The following is a 17,961-nucleotide window of genomic DNA, read 5'->3' as shown; positions in this document are numbered from 1 at the left end:
CACAATTTTTGGATACCTACATGATTTTATATGATTTACCAAAGTTTAGCTCAGAATTAAAATGAAAATCTATTTCTATTCTCCACAAAAAAATATACACTCAATTAGGCCCAACTCGGCCCACGCGACGCAACGCGCGTGCGCGCGAGCGTGCGGTGGCCCACAAGCGAGGCACGGCCCATGCGCGGAGGCGGCCCACGACGAGGAAGCCCACGTGCGCCGACACTCTTGCAAAAGCATCCCTAGACTATGAGCAAACCAACCCACAATCCATGTTACTATTTCTATAGACAGCGACTTTGCAATGGAACCCTTGGATCTTTCTCCTCTTTTAATGGCAAGGTCCTCGGCCATCCCCACGTGCTTCGGCGCAGCAAGCGGTGGCACTAGCGCTTACGCCGGCTGAAACAACCCCGATTTCCACGATGGGAAATCCACAGAGTCAAAGTGTAATAAGACCGTGGTAGATCATATTACCCAAATTCCAGTCGATGATCACATCCATACATCGATAATATCAGAGTACAAATAGTGCGGAGTTACATAAATTATTACATCGCCGCATTGGCGGAATCAAAAGTAGCATTCATTCAGAACAGCTTGAAGATAAGATCGCCAAACTCGAGCGTAGGAACGAATCCCTCAACCGTCAAACTCCTCGGAGCTATACTCCTCAGCAGAACCTGTATGCCAAAATTTATCAGTACGATTTGTACTGGCCACTCCCAACCCTATGAGCATTGCTTTGTGGTAATTGGATGCAAGTCGGATATATTCAAAGGAACCTATAAGGCTGGGGTTTCCTATGTATTAGCATATCAAGTATATAACAGCATAGTCAGGTTTTAACACCATTACCACACCCATTCCACCCCATTCCCATTCCAAAGCCGGGTTTCGATCCTAGAACCGATATACCACCATCTCCACACCTTCACCATACCACACCCATACCATCGCTCAGTCAACAGGCCAACTCCCTCTCGGCACTGTCTCAAGGCCTGTAGCCCCTGGCTACGACCGAACACTCACTCCCTGGGGGAAGAAGAGAAGGACTCATCTCATATCTAGTTTAAGCGAAACCCAGGAAAGGTCCATAGCCGACAAGTCGGCACATGTATCGATCGATCAACCATACACTCTGCAGAGGTTTTACATAACCACAAGATCCGCCTTCCTCGCTGACCGTCGTCAACTGGGCTGATTCCGGCCGCTTGCTAGCCTAGGATAATGCCACTCTACCATTTAGCCCTGGTTCACCCCAAGTCCGGTCTGGGGTGGCTGAAACTGTGAGTCATGAGCCGGGTCCACAAGGTCTCCATGAAGTCTCGGAAGGGTGTGGGGGAGATCCTCCGTACCCCGTACCTCCTTACACTGTCCGCTAACAACCTAGCAGTAGTGGCAATATCCTACCAAGTAGTCCGGCCGTCCCGCACCATATAGGGCGAGTGGTACGTAAGGCTTCCCGGTGAATCTGAGTACTAGTAAGTCCTTAGGGATGACCAAGCCAGAATGTCTCCATCAGGGTTTCCATTTACCGTGCCACCACAGCACCTCCACCCTGGGCTCCACCCACCATAGGTTCACACCCAAGGCCACCTCGTATACCATTTACCCACTACAGGTATCCATTTACCCACCACAGGTATCCATTCCAGGGGTGCCCAGGTAGCACCCTACGGCAAGACTTGCCCGAGGCTCGTCATATACTCCAACTTGGTCGACACAACCCTCACCCTCCACGCACCCAAGTCACACACGCGGCACTCTCCCCATAGTCCAGATAATACTAGTTTCCACCACGCATCAATGTAGTGCAAGCGTAGTAGAAGTAATAAGCAATGAAATATAGTAGCAAGCGTGTGACTAGCCTAACAGCTGGGTGAGCAGGGACAAGGTTGCATCAAGGTAAAGGCCATCAAGAAGGCATACTACCATGCAAGTCCTATCACAGTGTGAATATAACAACATAGTAAAGCACTAGCAGTTCTATATTAGCCATGCGTAATAGGTGCTACGAAGTTGGGTGGGATGTGGCACCTTCAGTGTAGTCGTCTCCGTACTCCTCTCGGTACTCACGATCCTCGTCTGTCAGGTTCTCCTCCGAGTCTGCAACGATCGTATTATAGTCGCGTCAGCGACGTCTATAGAATAGCACAAAGAAGCAATGAAAATTCAAAAGAGCCAAATGCACTCAAACATGGGTTCATTGCGTAGAGCTCGATTTTAGATGAATTTTGGTCCTGGTTTCATATTTTTCTGAGGTCGTATGAATTTGTTATGAATTTCCGAAGTTTAAATCATTTCTAAAAATGGAAAAGGCTAAATTAATCATGGGCTGACACGTGTTACACTGTGACAGGTCCACGGTGGTCTCGGCGAGCGAGACGGAGTCTCAATGGCCTCTGCATGTGGTCTCGGCGAGCGAGACGGAGTCTCAGTGGCCTCTACATGTGGTCTCGGCGAGCGAGACGGAGTCTCAGCGGCCTCTATATGTGGTCTCGGCGAGCGAGACGGAGTCTCAGTGGCCTCTACATGTAGTCTCAGCGAGCGAGACGGAGTCTCAGTGGCCTCTGCATGTGGTCTCGGCGAGCGAGACGGAGTCTTAGTGGCCTCTGTATGTGGTCTCTATGAGCGAGACGGAGTCTCAGCGGCCTCTGCATGTGGTCTCGACGAGCAAGACGGAGTCTCAGTGGCCTCTGCATGTGGTCTCGGTGAGCGAGACGGAGTCTTAGTGGCCTCTGTATGTGGTCTCTATGAGTGAGACGGAGTCTCAGCGGCCTCTGCATGTGGCCTCTGCAAGCGAGACGGAGTCTCAGTGGCCTCTGCATGTGGCCTCTACGAGCGAGACGGAGTCTCAGCGGCCTCTGCATGTGGCCTCTACGTGTGGCCTCTACATGTGGCCTCTACATGTGGCCTCTACATGTGGCCTCTACGTGTGGCCTCTACATGTGGCCTCTACGTGTGGCCTCTACATGTGGCCTCTACGTGTGGCCTCTACATGTGGCCTCTACATGTGGCCTCTACGTGTGGCCTCTACATGTGGCCTCTACGTGTGGCCTCTACATGTGGCCTCTACATGTGGCCTCTACGTGTGGCCTCTACATGTGGCCTCTACATGTGGCCTCTACGTGTGGCCTCTACATGTGGCCTCTACGTGTGGCCTCTACATGTGGCCTCTACGTGTGGCCTCTACGTGTGGTCTCTGCGTGTGGCCTCTACATGTGGCCTCTACATGTGGTCTCTGCATGTGGCCTCTACATGTGGTCTCTGTAGGTGGCCTCGGTGAGCGAGACGGAGTCATGGTGGTCTGTTCTAGTGGTCCTGGTGCCTCGTTCCTTGTCCAGACGGCTAGCAGGCGACATGGTGAAGTAACGATGGTGACCCAAAAGGTGTGGTGGAGTCCGCGAGCGGTGGTGGTGCACGGCGGAGCTCCGGCCGAGGTCTGGTGCTCTTGGCCAGGGCGCTGTGGCCTGCTAACAGAGTCTCGGTCTACGCAGCTATCTTCCGGTCATCACGATGATGCTTTACGGCTAGGTTCCAGTCTAGCGAGGTGGTCGGGTGAGCCGGTGGTGGCTGCGCCATAGCGGTGGCGTCATGAGCGCGGCATGAGGGTGCTCGGCTACAGCGTCCATGGGGCTAGGAGGGGTCTACGGTGTGGTCGTGGATGCTGTGCTTGTGTATCCAGAGGCCGGAGATGGCCTCGGCCTACGCGCTCACGGTGTGGAGCGCCATGGCTGGAATAGCAGAGTCCGGCGGTGAGCAGGGAAAAATCGGGCGCTCACCATAGGTGTCGTGGGAGATAGGATGGTGGTGCAGTGGAGAGTCATGGCCGTGTAGACAGAAGCAGTGCAGTGCCGACCCGCAACGGTGATGAAGATGTTGGCGTCGTCTCCTGCTCTGGTGGCTTCGAAGGTGCTCCGACGGAGACTCCTTCTTCCTCCTCCCTCTCCCTTCCTTCTTTCTCTCCTTTCTCTGGCTCGGTGAAGTGGTTGGCCACCAAGGGGCGGCGGGGTGATGGGGCGAACGCTAGGGCAACCGAGGGCCGTGGCTTTTATAGCCGGAGCTCTAAGCTCCCATGGCGGATGACGGAACGGCTGGTGATGTGCCGAGCACATCGGACGGCTCTCGTGCGCGGGGGTGGTTGCGTGGGCACGGCGCTAAGGTGGGGAACAGGGTCATGCGATGTGCATGAATCTGGGCCCGCGTCTGCTGCTTTGGTCGGGGCTCGGTCGAGAGATGAGGCTGGCGTGGGGAAGAAGATGATCCTGTAGCTGGGTGGCTGACAGAGGGGGCCCATCTATCAACTTGTCCTGATGCGGCGGCGTGCCTGCGTGACGGCTGACGGGCGGGTCCGGCTCGTCAGTGGCATGCACATACGGGCGGTGATGCTGGGCTGGCTGGCTGGGCCGGTCGAGGCAGGCTGGGCTGAGCTGCTGCCTCCCTCTTCTTACCTTTAGTATTATGTTACACTTCTCTCCTGTATATAAATCAAAGTGGCCTCCTTCTCCTCTGATAAAATGTTCCATGGTGATAAACATTGGTCAAAGTATTTATTGGGATATTAATTCCATATTAGTTCATTTATTTATAAACACATATTTGTTAGCTTTTATTTAATCAACACTTAAATCAAATAAAATCCAAATCACCATGTTGAATATGATGCAACTTGATGTATGCTAGGTGGTAGAATAAATTCTAGGTGATGAGGTGAGATACTCGTGCTAGTCATATAGGTTTAGTTAGTGCAAGGTTAGGGGTTTTCCTACATGCCACATCACCACTCAAGGGTTTTGAAGAAAGAAAAATTTTGTAGTTGGAATTTTTGGTGTGTAGATTTTTGGGTTGTTACAGTCCTACCCCCTTAACAGAATCTCGTCCTCGTGATTAAAGCGTATCGTACTCTTTAAAGAGGTAAGGATATCGTAGCCGGAGGTCAGACTCTTTCTCCCATGTTGCTTCTCTCACAGTGTGGTTACTCCATTGGATCTTGCACATAGGAATAGTCTTGCTTCGGGTTTCTTTGGTATCTCTGCCCAAAATTCTAATAGGGTGTTCTCTATACTCAAGTGTATCTTGAATGTCAAGTGTATCAATTGGGATCACTTCATCGGGCACTCTCAAACATTTGCGTAGCTGGGACACATGAAATACGGGATGTACACCCGTCAGTTCCTCAGGTAACTCAAGTTTGTAGGCGAGCTTTCCAATTCTCTTGCATATCTTGTATGGGCCAACAAATCTAGGGGCAAGCTTGCCTTTCACATGGAATCTGACCGTCCCACGTAGCGGAGATACTTTGAGATAGACGAAGTCTCCCACATTAAACTCAAGTCTTCTTCTCCTTTTGTCAGCATAGCTCTTGTATCGACTTTGAGCAATCCTCAAATTCTCTCTTACTTGGGCAACTCCTTCTTCGGCATCTTGAATCTTAGCAGAGTCGAAGAATGACCTTTCTCCCGGTTGGGACCACATCAAAGGTGTCTTACACGGTCTGCCATATAGAGCTTCAAAAGGTGACATCTTGATGCTGGCTTGGTAGCTGTTGTTGTAAGAGAACTCTGCATAGGGTAGGCATTTCTCCCAATCAGAGCCATAATTCAGTACACTAGCGCGAAGCATGTCTTCTAAGATCTGATTTACTCGTTCAGTCTGTCCATCTGTCTGTGGATGATAAGCGGTACTAAAGTCAAGTTTGGTTCCAATGGACTTGTGTAGGGCTTCCCAAAATCGAGACACAAACTGAGGACCACGATCAGATACAATACTCGAGGGAGCTCCATGCAGTCTGAGAATATGTTCAATGTATAGATCTGCTAGTTTTTCGGCATTGGTCTTGGTCTTAACTGGCACAAAGTGAGCAACTTTGGTCAAGCGATCAACAATCACCCAGATGGAATCATTGCCTTTCTGTGAACGGGGCAATCCAACTATGAAATCCATGGATATGCTCTCCCATTTCCACTCGGGAACGTCAAGAGGCTTTAGCAACCCTGCAGGCCTTTGATGTTCAGCTTTGACCCTATTACAAGTGTCACATCGTGCCACATGTCCTGCAATGTCCGTCTTCATGCCTTTCCACCAAAAGTGTTTCTTCAAGTCTTGATACATCTTTGAATTTCCAGGGTGAATACAGTACTTAGAATCATGGGCTTCTGACAGAATTTCCCCTCGTAGAGCTGGATCAGAAGGTACACAGATTCTGTCCTTGAACCAAATGGTTCCTTGTTCATCTTCATGGTGGTTGGTCTTGTAGCCTAGTTTCATCAGACCATGGAGATATTCGATTTCTTCATAATTTTTCTGAGCTTGACGGATGCGATCCGTGAGATCATACTGTATGCGGAGCTCATTCAACAAGCCGTGCGGTAGTATTTCAAGTTGGAAATCATCAATCTCTTCCTTGAGCTCAGGTGGTACGGATTTAGTGATCAAAGTGTGACAGTAGCTCTTGCGACTAAGAGCATCTGTGACTACATTAGCTTTCCCCGGATGATAGTGAATTTCTAGGTCATAGTCCTTGATCAACTCCAGCCAACGGCGTTGCCTCATGTTCAAATCTTCTTGAGTGAAAAAGTACTTCAAGCTCTTGTGATCGGTGTAGATGTCACACTTGTTGCCTATCAAGTAGTGCCTCCAAATCTTCAAAGCATGCACAACTGCTGCTAACTCAAGATCATGAGTAGGGTAACGGTTCTCGTGTTCTTTCAACTGTCGAGAAGCATAAGCTATCACATTTCCATCTTGCATCAGTACGCAACCAAGTCCTTGGCGGGATGCATCACAATAGACCACGAAATCTTTGCTGATATCAGGCAATGCTAACACAGGAGTTGTGGTAAGCTTCTGTTTCAATTCCTAGAAGCCTTGTTCACACTCGGGCGTCCATTCAAACTCCTTGGTCTTCTTCAGAAGGTTGGTCATTGGACGGGCTATCTTGGAGAAGTTTTTGATGAATCGGCGGTAATATCCAGCCAATCCCAAGAAACTTCTGACTTCTGTCACATTACGGGGTTGTTCCCATTCTTTCACAGCCTCAATCTTAGCTGGGTCAACTGCGACACCTTCAGCTGATAGTACATGGCCTAAGAAGGCAACTTCCTGTAGCCAAAACTCACATTTGCTGAACTTTGCGTAGAGCTGATGTTGTGCTAGTTTCTCAAGTACAGTTCTTAGATGATGTTCATGTTCTTCAACGGTGGTAGAGTAGACAAGGATGTCATCAATGAATACCACCACAAACTTATCTAGTTCATCCATGAAAACTTTATTCATCATGTTCATGAAGTATGCGGGAGCATTCGTGAGTCCAAAGGACACCACGGTGAACTCATACTGACCATACCTAGTCACAAAAGCTGTCTTCGGTATGTCACTCTCTCGAATCTTCATCTGATGATATCCAGATCTGAGATCAATCTTGGAGAAATACTTGGCACCTCGAAGCTGATCAAGCAGATCATCAATCCTTGGTAGGGGATACTTGTTCTTGATGGTGACTATGTTCAAGTTCCGGTAGTCAATGCACATTCTCATTGAGCCATCTTTCTTCCTAACAAACAGAACAGGGGATCCCCAGGGTGAAGCACTGGGTCTGATATATCCCTTCGAGATGAGCTCATTAAGTTGATTCTTGAGCTCGGCCAGTTCATCAACTGACATGCGATAGGGTCTCTTGGCAATGGGTCCCGTTCTCGGTAACAGATCAATGATGAACTCTACATCACGGTCTGGTGGCATACCCGGTAATTCTTCAGGGAATACATCGGGATAGTCTCTGACTACTGGCACATCATGAACTGTCTCCTCCTCTTTTTGAGATTCTGAACTTGCTTTCAGGGCACATAGGATAGAGGTGGATTTTCCAGACTGGGGTTCACATCTAACAACTTGGCCTGATGGATGGGTCACTTGGACGTATCTAGGTGAACATGATATGATACCTCGGTGAATAGTTAACCAATCCATGCCTAAGATGACATCTAGGTTAGTGGAAGGTAATAGGGTTAGGTCGGCTTCAAAGGTAAGACCCTCTATAGTAAGACTCACTCCCTTACATATGTGGGTGCACTTTAGATCTCCTAAGGGTGAGCTGGTGATGATAGGCTTTTCACGTGGGGTTACAGGCAGGTCATGCGCTCGTGCAAACTTGGATGATATGTATGAACAAGTTGCTCCAGAATCAAATAGAACTGATGCAGTATTGCCATTAACTAAAAACATACCATACACCACGTCAGGGGCAGCTTGTGCTTCCTCGGCGTCCAGATGGTTGAGACGTCCATGAGTAGCAGATCCCTTGAACTGAGACTTCTGTGCAGCTGAGTTCTGAGGGCACTCAGCGGCTTTGTGACCTGGTTGTCCACATGCAAAGCAGGTGAAAGGCATACCGCCTGTAGGGGTTGGCGCGGGTGCCTTCCAGTTTCCAGTGCCTGATGCGGAGCGGTTCTGTGCTGGGCGTTCATTCACTGTGCGGGGACGGTTGGAACGATCCTGAGTGTTGCGGTCCTGAGCATAACGGTCCCGGGTGTAACGATCCTGAGCAGGGCGGGAGTATTTGGTGGTGTAGCCTCCACTACCTCTACTCGATCCAGGGTTGTCCTCCCTGTTGTGGCGATAGCGTTCCCTGGTTGGTGCATCTCTGCGGAACCTCTTGCGATCACGGCCACGGAAGGACTCCTCAGGCTTACGCTTTCTCTCCCTGTACTCTTCTCCAGCTTCAGCACGGTCTTTCTCAATCTGGATGCAGCGATCCACCAGAGCACGCAATGTGTTGCTCTCAATACCGCCAAACTTCAGCTTGATATGCGGGTTAAGTCCCTTGCGGTAGTAGTACAGCTTCTCCTTCTCAGAGTTCACAACATAGGGAGGGCATAGCGAAGAAGGTTGGTGAAACGGGTAGTGTACTCAGTCACCCTATCCTTTCCCATCTTGATGTTGCGGAACTCCTCAGCCTTGGCCTCCATGATACCCTTGGGAATGTGGTACTCAGTGAATGCTTCAGCGAACTCATCCCATGAGATGTGGGCAGGGTCCTCATGGGAGTCACTGAAACTATCCCACCAGGCGCGTGCTGCACCCGTGAGCTGGTGTGTGGCAGCTCCAACACACTCATCATCGGTGAAAGTAGTGAGGTCAAGCTTCTTCTCCATTTCCTTGAGCCAGTCATCGGCTACCAGTGGGTCAGATCGGTGCCATCATAGGAAGGTGGCCTTAGCTTTCAGGAATCCTTCTAGCTTCCTTTGGAAGTCATTCCTGCTGTCCTCCCTGGCGACGGTTTCTCCTTCAACAAGAGCTGCAAGAAGCTGGGTCTGTTGTGCACATCCACTTCTGCCAGGTTCGTTGGTGGTGGTGGAGGAATGTTCTCCTCAGGCGGTGGGGTATTCTCCAGGTGGAAGGGTATCCCTCCATGTCCACGACCTCCGGCCACGACCACGTTGTTGCCACCACAGTCCCCCATTGGGGTTCAACTGGTTCAGGGTGGGGCGCACGTCCTCGCTGCCTTAAGCGAATAGAACGACGATTCAGCATCTACAACACGGATCATAGAGAGTTTAGTGCTTGTGCCATATGTGCTTATAATTCAATATGATTACATGATTTCAACGATTTAAAGAAAAATATTTATGCTATCCAACACTCATTACAAAAGAAGCAGTAAGATTCATAAAGATGCAATAAGATCCGAAGCATTCATTACATGGTTTTTTATTACATAGCATCATCTCCAGTAGCTACACTTGAAGACGTGCGAGAATCGTTCTACGCATAGTGTCTCATAATACATCTCATAAGGGGTACAACTCATGGAAGCTACTGACATGACTCATGACCATGCAGGGTCATCTACTCCAACTCGTATACCGCAGCTGGGATACGACTGTTCTCGATCTCGATCTCTCCCGTCAGACTTGTGAAGTTGGGACACGTACTTCAAGGCCTCGGCAAGCTCCTCAGTAGGCTTGGCTCCTGGTAGGGTAGGGGCAGGCGTCTAGGTTGAGGCGAGTCGGGGCTAACTCAAACTCCTCCATCTTAGGCCTCGTCTTGCTGCGAATCTCCTTGGGTAGCTGATCCCACATACCCTTCATCTCCCTGAGGCGCTTCCTGTCAGACTTCTGCCAAGCCTGCCAAGTCCTCTCACACTTGTCCTGTAGGTACTCGGTCTGCCTGAGTGCCTCGATCAGGTGACCTTGGTTGTGAACGGCCTTCTTCCTGGACTCCTCCAGCTCCTGAGTCAGGGTCTTGTTCCGAGATTGGATCTTCAGCATGTCAATCCCCTTGGATCTCTCTCTATCCCCTCTACGGTTGAACTCGGCCTTCTTGTCGTCCAACTCTCTCTGCAACTCCAAGACCTTGCTGTCGAGGTAGCAGTTCCTGTTGCCTAGGTCGGCGGCTTTGTCCTGTAGGTCGGCGACCTCGGCTCTGTGGGCTTCATCATGATGGTTGAGCTCGTCCTGTAGCTTGGCCACTATCTCAAGTAGACTAGCCCGCTCCTGTGCTCCCTGCGAGTCTCGCTCCTGGTGCTCCCACAGAAGGGCCTGGTTCTGTCGTCTCTTCTGCTCAAGCTGGGTCACGTACCTGTCCTGCTCTAGTAGGTGAATAGCTGAGACTCGAAGGCATCTGTCCTCCTCTGCGAGGATAACTCTGCCTGCTGCAAAACTCTGCTCACTAGGGGTAAGGCTGAGGTCGAGGGCCTGGGGAAGTAGACGAAACTCTGTCGTCATTAGGGTGCTCGTAGTGGTCCCTCATCACTCTGCGAAGTGCCTTGTGTGAGATAGCCCTGTAGTCCCTCCTCGACTGTGTCCTCTATAGTCAACTCGGTGAAAGCTAGGACTGAAGGTAAGGTAGTGCTAGCTGGAAACTCCACTGAGGTGACAATCGGTCCTTCGATTCCTCCTTCCTTAGCTGGCTTCCCGGTGCAGGTGACCTTGACAAGCTCCTCGGGAACACCTAACATGACGAGAACTCGGCAGAGGGTCTGTGCAAAACCCCCAAGCTCACGTAGGTCAAAGGTAAGCTTGGCATGGTCCAGAGGTAGCGGTCCTAGAGGCGGCCAGTCGACGTTCGTTGCCATCTGCATGTTTCAAGGGGACATGTGTTAGCAGGTCAATAATAGATAAGCCTTGCATAAAAGTAAATGCAGGGTCGGTATATAACCGAAAGAGGGGCTGTTCATGTCCTATTCTATCGTCCATTTCTAAGGGTTTCGTCCTAAGGTCAAGTATGGCTCTGATACCAACTGAAACAACCCCGATTTCCACGATGGGAAATCCACAGAGTCAAAGTGTAATAAGACCGTGGTAGATCATATTACCCAAATTCCAGTCGATGATCACATCCATACATCGATAATATCAGAGTACAAATAGTGCGGAGTTACATAAATTATTACATCGCCGCATTGGCAGAATCAAAAGTAGCATTCATTCAGAACAGCTTGAAGATAAGATCGCCAAACTCGAGCGTAGGAACGAATCCCTCAACCGTCAAACTCCTCGGAGCTATACTCCTCAGCAGAACCTGTATGCCAAAATTTATCAGTACGATTTGTACTGGCCACTCCCAACCCTATGAGCATTGCTTTGTGGTAATTGGATGCAAGTCGGATATATTCAAAGGAACCTATAAGGCTGGGGTTTCCTATGTATTAGCATATCAAGTATATAACAGCATAGTCAGGTTTTAACACCATTACCACACCCATTCCACCCCATTCCCATTCCAAAGCCGGGTTTCGATCCTAGAACCGATATACCACCATCTCCACACCTTCACCATACCACACCCATACCATCGCTCAGTCAACAGGCCAACTCCCTCTCGGCACTGTCTCAAGGCCTGTAGCCCCTGGCTACGACCGAACACTCACTCCCTGGGGGAAGAAGAGAAGGACTCATCTCATATCTAGTTTAAGCGAAACCCAGGAAAGGTCCATAGCCGACAAGTCGGCACATGTATCGATCGATCAACCATACACTCTGCAGAGGTTTTACATAACCACAAGATCCACCTTCCTCGCTGACCGTCATCAACTGGGCTGATTCCGGCCGCTTGCTAGCCTAGGATAATGCCACTCTACCATTCAGCCCTGGTTCACCCCAAGTCCGGTCTGGGGTGGCTGAAACTGTGAGTCATGAGCCGGGTCCACAAGGTCTCCATGAAGTCTCGGAAGGGTGTGGGGGAGATCCTCCGTACCCCGTACCTCCTTACACTGTCCGCTAACAACCTAGCAGTAGTGGCAATATCCTACCAAGTAGTCCGGCCGTCCCGCACCATATAGGGCGAGTGGTACGTAAGGCTTCCCTGTGAATCTGAGTACTAGTAAGTCCTTAGGGATGACCAAGCCAGAATGTCTCCATCAGGGTTTCCATTTACCATGCCACCACAGCACCTCCACCCTGGGCTCCACCCACCATAGGTTCACACCCAAGGCCACCTCGTATACCATTTACCCACTACAGGTATCCATTTACCCACCACAGGTATCCATTCCAGGGGTGCCCAGGTAGCACCCTACGGCAAGACTTGCCCGAGGCTCGTCATATACTCCAACTTGGTCGACACAACCCTCACCCTCCACGCACCCAAGTCACACACGCGGCACTCTCCCCATAGTCCAGATAATACTAGTTTCCACCACGCATCAATGTAGTGCAAGCGTAGTAGAAGTAATAAGCAATGAAATATAGTAGCAAGCGTGTGACTAGCCTAACAGCTGGGTGAGCAGGGACAAGGTTGCGTCAAGGTAAAGGCCATCAAGAAGGCATACTACCATGCAAGTCCTATCACAGTGTGAATATAACAACATAGTAAAGCACTAGCAGTTCTATATTAGCCATGCGTAATAGGTGCTACGAAGTTGGGTGGGATGTGGCACCTTCAGTGTAGTCGTCTCCGTACTCCTCTCGGTACTCACGATCCTCGTCTGTCAGGTTCTCCTCCGAGTCTGCAACGATCGTATTATAGTCGCGTCAGCGACGTCTATAGAATAGCACAAAGAAGCAATGAAAATTCAAAAGAGCCAAATGCACTCAAACATGGGTTCATTGCGTAGAGCTCGATTTTAGATGAATTTTGGTCCTGGTTTCATATTTTTCTGAGGTCGTATGAATTTGTTATGAATTTCCGAAGTTTAAATCATTTCTAAAAATGGAAAAGGCTAAATTAATCATGGGCTGACACGTGTTACACTGTGACAGGTCCACGGTGGTCTCGGCGAGCGAGACGGAGTCTCAATGGCCTCTGCATGTGGTCTCGGCGAGCGAGACGGAGTCTCAGTGGCCTCTACATGTGGTCTCGGCGAGCGAGACGGAGTCTCAGCGGCCTCTATATGTGGTCTCGGCGAGCGAGACGGAGTCTCAGTGGCCTCTACATGTGGTCTCAGCGAGCGAGACGGAGTCTCAGTGGCCTCTGCATGTGGTCTCGGCGAGCGAGACGGAGTCTTAGTGGCCTCTGTATGTGGTCTCTATGAGCGAGACGGAGTCTCAGCGGCCTCTGCATGTGGTCTCGACGAGCAAGACGGAGTCTCAGTGGCCTCTGCATGTGGTCTCGGTGAGCGAGACGGAGTCTTAGTGGCCTCTGTATGTGGTCTCTATGAGCGAGACGGAGTCTCAGCGGCCTCTGCATGTGGCCTCTGCAAGCGAGACGGAGTCTCAGTGGCCTCTGCATGTGGCCTCTACGAGTGAGACGGAGTCTCAGCGGCCTCTGCATGTGGCCTCTACGTGTGGCCTCTACATGTGGCCTCTACATGTGGCCTCTACATGTGGCCTCTACGTGTGGCCTCTACATGTGGCCTCTACGTGTGGCCTCTACATGTGGCCTCTACGTGTGGCCTCTACGTGTGGCCTCTACATGTGGCCTCTACGTGTGGCCTCTACATGTGGCCTCTACGTGTGGCCTCTACATGTGGCCTCTACATGTGGCCTCTACGTGTGGCCTCTACATGTGGCCTCTACATGTGGCCTCTACGTGTGGCCTCTACATGTGGCCTCTACGTGTGGCCTCTACATGTGGCCTCTACGTGTGGCCTCTACGTGTGGTCTCTGCGTGTGGCCTCTACATGTGGCCTCTACATGTGGTCTCTGCGTGTGGCCTCTACATGTGGCCTCTACATGTGGTCTCTGTAGGTGGCCTCGGTGAGCGAGACGGAGTCATGGTGGTCTGTTCTAGTGGTCCTGGTGCCTCGTTCCTTGTCCAGACGGCTAGCAGGCGACATGGTGAAGTAACGATGGTGACCCAAAAGGTGTGGTGGAGTCCGCGAGCGGTGGTGGTGCACGGCGGAGCTCCGGCCGAGGTCTGGTGCTCTTGGCCAGGGCGCTGTGGCCTGCTAACAGAGTCTCGGTCTACGCAGCTATCTTCCGGTCATCACGATGATGCTTTACGGCTAGGTTCCAGTCTAGCGAGGTGGTCGGGTGAGCCGGTGGTGGCTGCGCCATAGCGGTGGCGTCGTGAGCGCGGCATGAGGGTGCTTGGCTACAGCGTCCATGGGGCTAGGAGGGGTCTACGGTGTGGTCGTGGATGCTGTGCTTGTGTATCCAGAGGCCGGAGATGGCCTCGGCCTACGCGCTCACGGTGTGGAGCGCCATGGCTGGAATAGCAGAGTCCGGCGGTGAGCAGGGAAAAATCGGGCGCTCACCGTAGGTGTCGTGGGAGATAGGATGGTGGTGCAGTGGAGAGTCGTGGCCGTGTAGACAGAAGCAGTGCAGTGCCGACCCGCAACGGTGATGAAGATGTTGGCGTCGTCTCCTGCTCTGGTGGCTTCGAAGGTGCTCCGACGGAGACTCCTTCTTCCTCCTCCCTCTCCCTTCCTTCTTTCTCTCCTTTCTCTAGCTCGGTGAAGTGGTTGGCCACCAAGGGGCGGCGGGGTGATGGGGCGAACGCTAGGGCAACCGAGGGCCGTGGCTTTTATAGCCGGAGCTCTAAGCTCCCATGGTGGATGACGGAACGGCTGGTGATGTGCCGAGCACATCGGACGGCTCTCGTGCGCGGGGGTGGTTGCGTGGGCACGGCGCTAAGGTGGGGAACAGGGTCATGCGATGTGCATGAATCTGGGCCCGCGTCTACTGCTTTGGTCGGGGCTCGGTCGAGAGATGAGGCTGGCATGGGGAAGAAGATGATCCTGTAGCTGGGTGGCTGACAGAGGGGGCCCATCTATCAACTTGTCCTGATGCGGCGGCGTGCCTGCGTGACGGCTGACGGGCGGGTCCGGCTCGTCAGTGGCATGCACATATGGGCGGTGATGCTGGGCTGGCTGGCTGGGCCGGTCGAGGCAGGCTGGGCTGAGCTGCTGCCTCCCTCTTCTTACCTTTAGTATTATGTTACACTTCTCTCCTGTATATAAATCAAAGTGGCCTCCTTCTCCTCTGATAAAATGTTCCATGGTGATAAACATTGGTCAAAGTATTTATTGGGATATTAATTCCATATTAGTTCATTTATTTATAAACACATATTTGTTAGCTTTTATTTAATCAACACTTAAATCAAATAAAATCCAAATCACCATGTTGAATATGATGCAACTTGATGTATGCTAGGTGGTAGAATAAATTCTAGGTGATGAGGTGAGATACTCGTGCTAGTCATATAGGTTTAGTTAGTGCAAGGTTAGGGGTTTTCCTACATGCCACATCACCACTCAAGGGTTTTGAAGAAAGAAAAATTTTGTAGTTGGAATTTTTGGTGTGTGGATTTTTGGGTTGTTACAGAGGTAGCGGTCCTATCTATGAGGCCGACGCTCACCTAGGGTTCTATGCGAGACGATGGCCGATGGTTGCATGAGCTAGGACACCATAGAGGGACCTATCCACGACGACGGGCACCCGGCGGCAACGGCGACGGCGTTCAGGCGAGCCACAGCAACAATAAGGTGGTAGGGGTAGCGGGTGAGCAACGACCACTCACGAGTGACCTTACCGAGAAGCCAGCTCGATCGGAGATGACTCGAGCGAGACTAGCCACGTGCACGCTATGAGGTGAATGGCGGACCGCAAAGGCATGGCCGCATCAATGGCGAGAAGGCGGCACTTGAGTTGCGACTAGCATGCACATGATGAAGAGGGAGCCAAGGCTAGCTAGTGGTGTAGAGGAATTGGCGTGAGGTGAAGAGGTGGAGACTGGCCATGACATAGGCGGCGATAGGCCTTACCGGCATGGTGGCGGACAAAGCTCCAAAATTGGAGCTTGGTGTGACGTGAGTTAAGGCAGGGTGGGGTTAGCTTGAGAGGGGGCATGAAGGCAGAGATGTGAGCATGAGGAATTGATGAGAGGTGCTCGCTCTCTAGCTTCATCGTGACATGACACGATGGCGGTAGAAAATAGAGGGAGAAAGAGAGAAAGAGAGAGACGGCGTGGTAGGTGGGCATGGCTTGTCCATGCCTTGGCGGGACACGAGCGACGAGCATGGGAGGCCCATGCGTCGGCGCTACGGACAACACAAGCGCGCGTCCGACCGGTGTGGCCCCCGTGCTGCAGTGCCATAAATGGCGTGGCGATGGTAGCTCACCCACGTGCACGCAGCAGAGGCGACACGCATAAGGCTGGCAAAAGCATAGAGGTGTAGTAGATCAGCGTGGATGTGACAACAATGTGACGGTAGTAGCAGCGTCGTGACGTGAGTAGTGCTGGTAGTGTGGACGTGACAGAAGCACAGCGCGGCCGTGACGGCACCCAAATAGCAGTGCGAGGTAGAGCAGCAGGGTGTAGGACCAGCGGCTCACTGTGGCCGGCCTTGGCCAAGCCTAGGCGGTGCGACGACAGTGGCAGCAATGCGGCATGGTGGTAGGATAGCCAGGCGCAGGTGAGCGGTGGGCGCAGTGGCTCGCAGTTGGTGGCTAGCGGCCTGCCCATCGTGGCCAGGCTATGGCAGTAGCAGTAGCAGCCGGCCAGCATGGCCACATGCACGCATGCGCGCATGCCCGACGCACCGACGCCATGACGTCAGGGCAGAACGGCCTGGTGACTGCGCCCAACATAAGAAGATGGCCCGAGTTCATGTTATGCATGGATTTTAAAGTGTTTGAGACGTCTAAACCATTGATCCAATCCCCAAACCACTTTTGTTATACTTTAGAGGGTATATTAGGCTACTAAAACAAGCCATAATACTACCCTACTCCATCACCCAATCTCTCACAAAAAATTACTAAACATAGCAATGTCTAGCAGTCGGTAGAATTGAAAAATTCTAAGTTTTAGAGCTGAATTTGATTTCCATTTGCGATTTCTAAGCTAGTGGAAACATTCGCTAGTAATATCATTTTTCGACCGCAAGTATTTCACTATCATCTATAAAGTTTGTACTTCAAACTTTATTTAAGTATCACACACATGTTCTATAGCATTTTTGCTTAATAAAAATTGGTTTTAAACCCTAAGTGATATAACATGACTATCGAATCAACTTTCGCTCTGCATTTTAGTTGATCGTTTCGAGTTACAGAAATTGATCTACACACTTTATCACTTGCATTAACACATAAACATGATGCTTATGACATGTTTTAGTAAATAATTTATTGTATAACACCGAGGGTGTTACACATATCTCTCCTTTAAAACTGGGAAACATTTGCTAGAGAGCAGGGACTATTTTATTCATCTTTTCTTTTTTTTAGACGAGCATCTGAGTACCCATTGTTTTAAATATCTTGAACACTTGTCCATTTTTCTCATCTCTTGTTTTCCTCTTTTTTATAAATAACTTTTGCATAGCCCCATGTCTCTTTTCTACAACAAAACCTTGAGAGATAGCAACAAGAACTTGGAGCATTTATTTGGTGGATGAAAAACCTATCAAGTATGTTTTTGTGTTCACTCCTAGTGTAGGAATAAAACATTTTTTTGGTGGATCTAGATGGAAGACATGTTTTGTGTACTCCCTGTGTAGGAGCAACAGATATATGTGTGTATGTGATCTTGATTTTCAGAGCATGACAAACCTCTCATAAGGTCAATAAA

At 50.6% G+C, this 17,961-nt stretch overlaps 1 protein-coding gene across 1 annotated transcript; it reads right to left on the bottom strand.

The window, feature by feature from the left end:
* Positions 1–589: 589 nt before the first annotated feature.
* Positions 590–16,156, bottom strand: LOC136465324 (uncharacterized). The gene is made up of 5 exons (XM_066464102.1): positions 16,151–16,156; positions 14,639–14,828; positions 12,881–12,949; positions 2,041–2,109; positions 590–683 (listed from the first exon to the last, which is right to left on the bottom strand). Exons 1-5 carry the CDS (start codon positions 16,154–16,156, stop codon positions 643–645), a joined length of 375 nt encoding a protein of 124 aa, XP_066320199.1. The 3' UTR covers positions 590–642.
* Positions 16,157–17,961: the final 1,805 nt, after the last annotated feature.

The sequence above is a fragment of the Miscanthus floridulus genome, chromosome 7 (genome assembly GCF_019320115.1).
Source record: "Miscanthus floridulus cultivar M001 chromosome 7, ASM1932011v1, whole genome shotgun sequence".
Lineage (NCBI taxonomy): Eukaryota > Viridiplantae > Streptophyta > Magnoliopsida > Poales > Poaceae > Miscanthus > Miscanthus floridulus.
The sequence above is the reverse complement of the archived record's forward strand: the minus strand, read 5'-3'. Positions and strand labels throughout refer to the sequence as shown.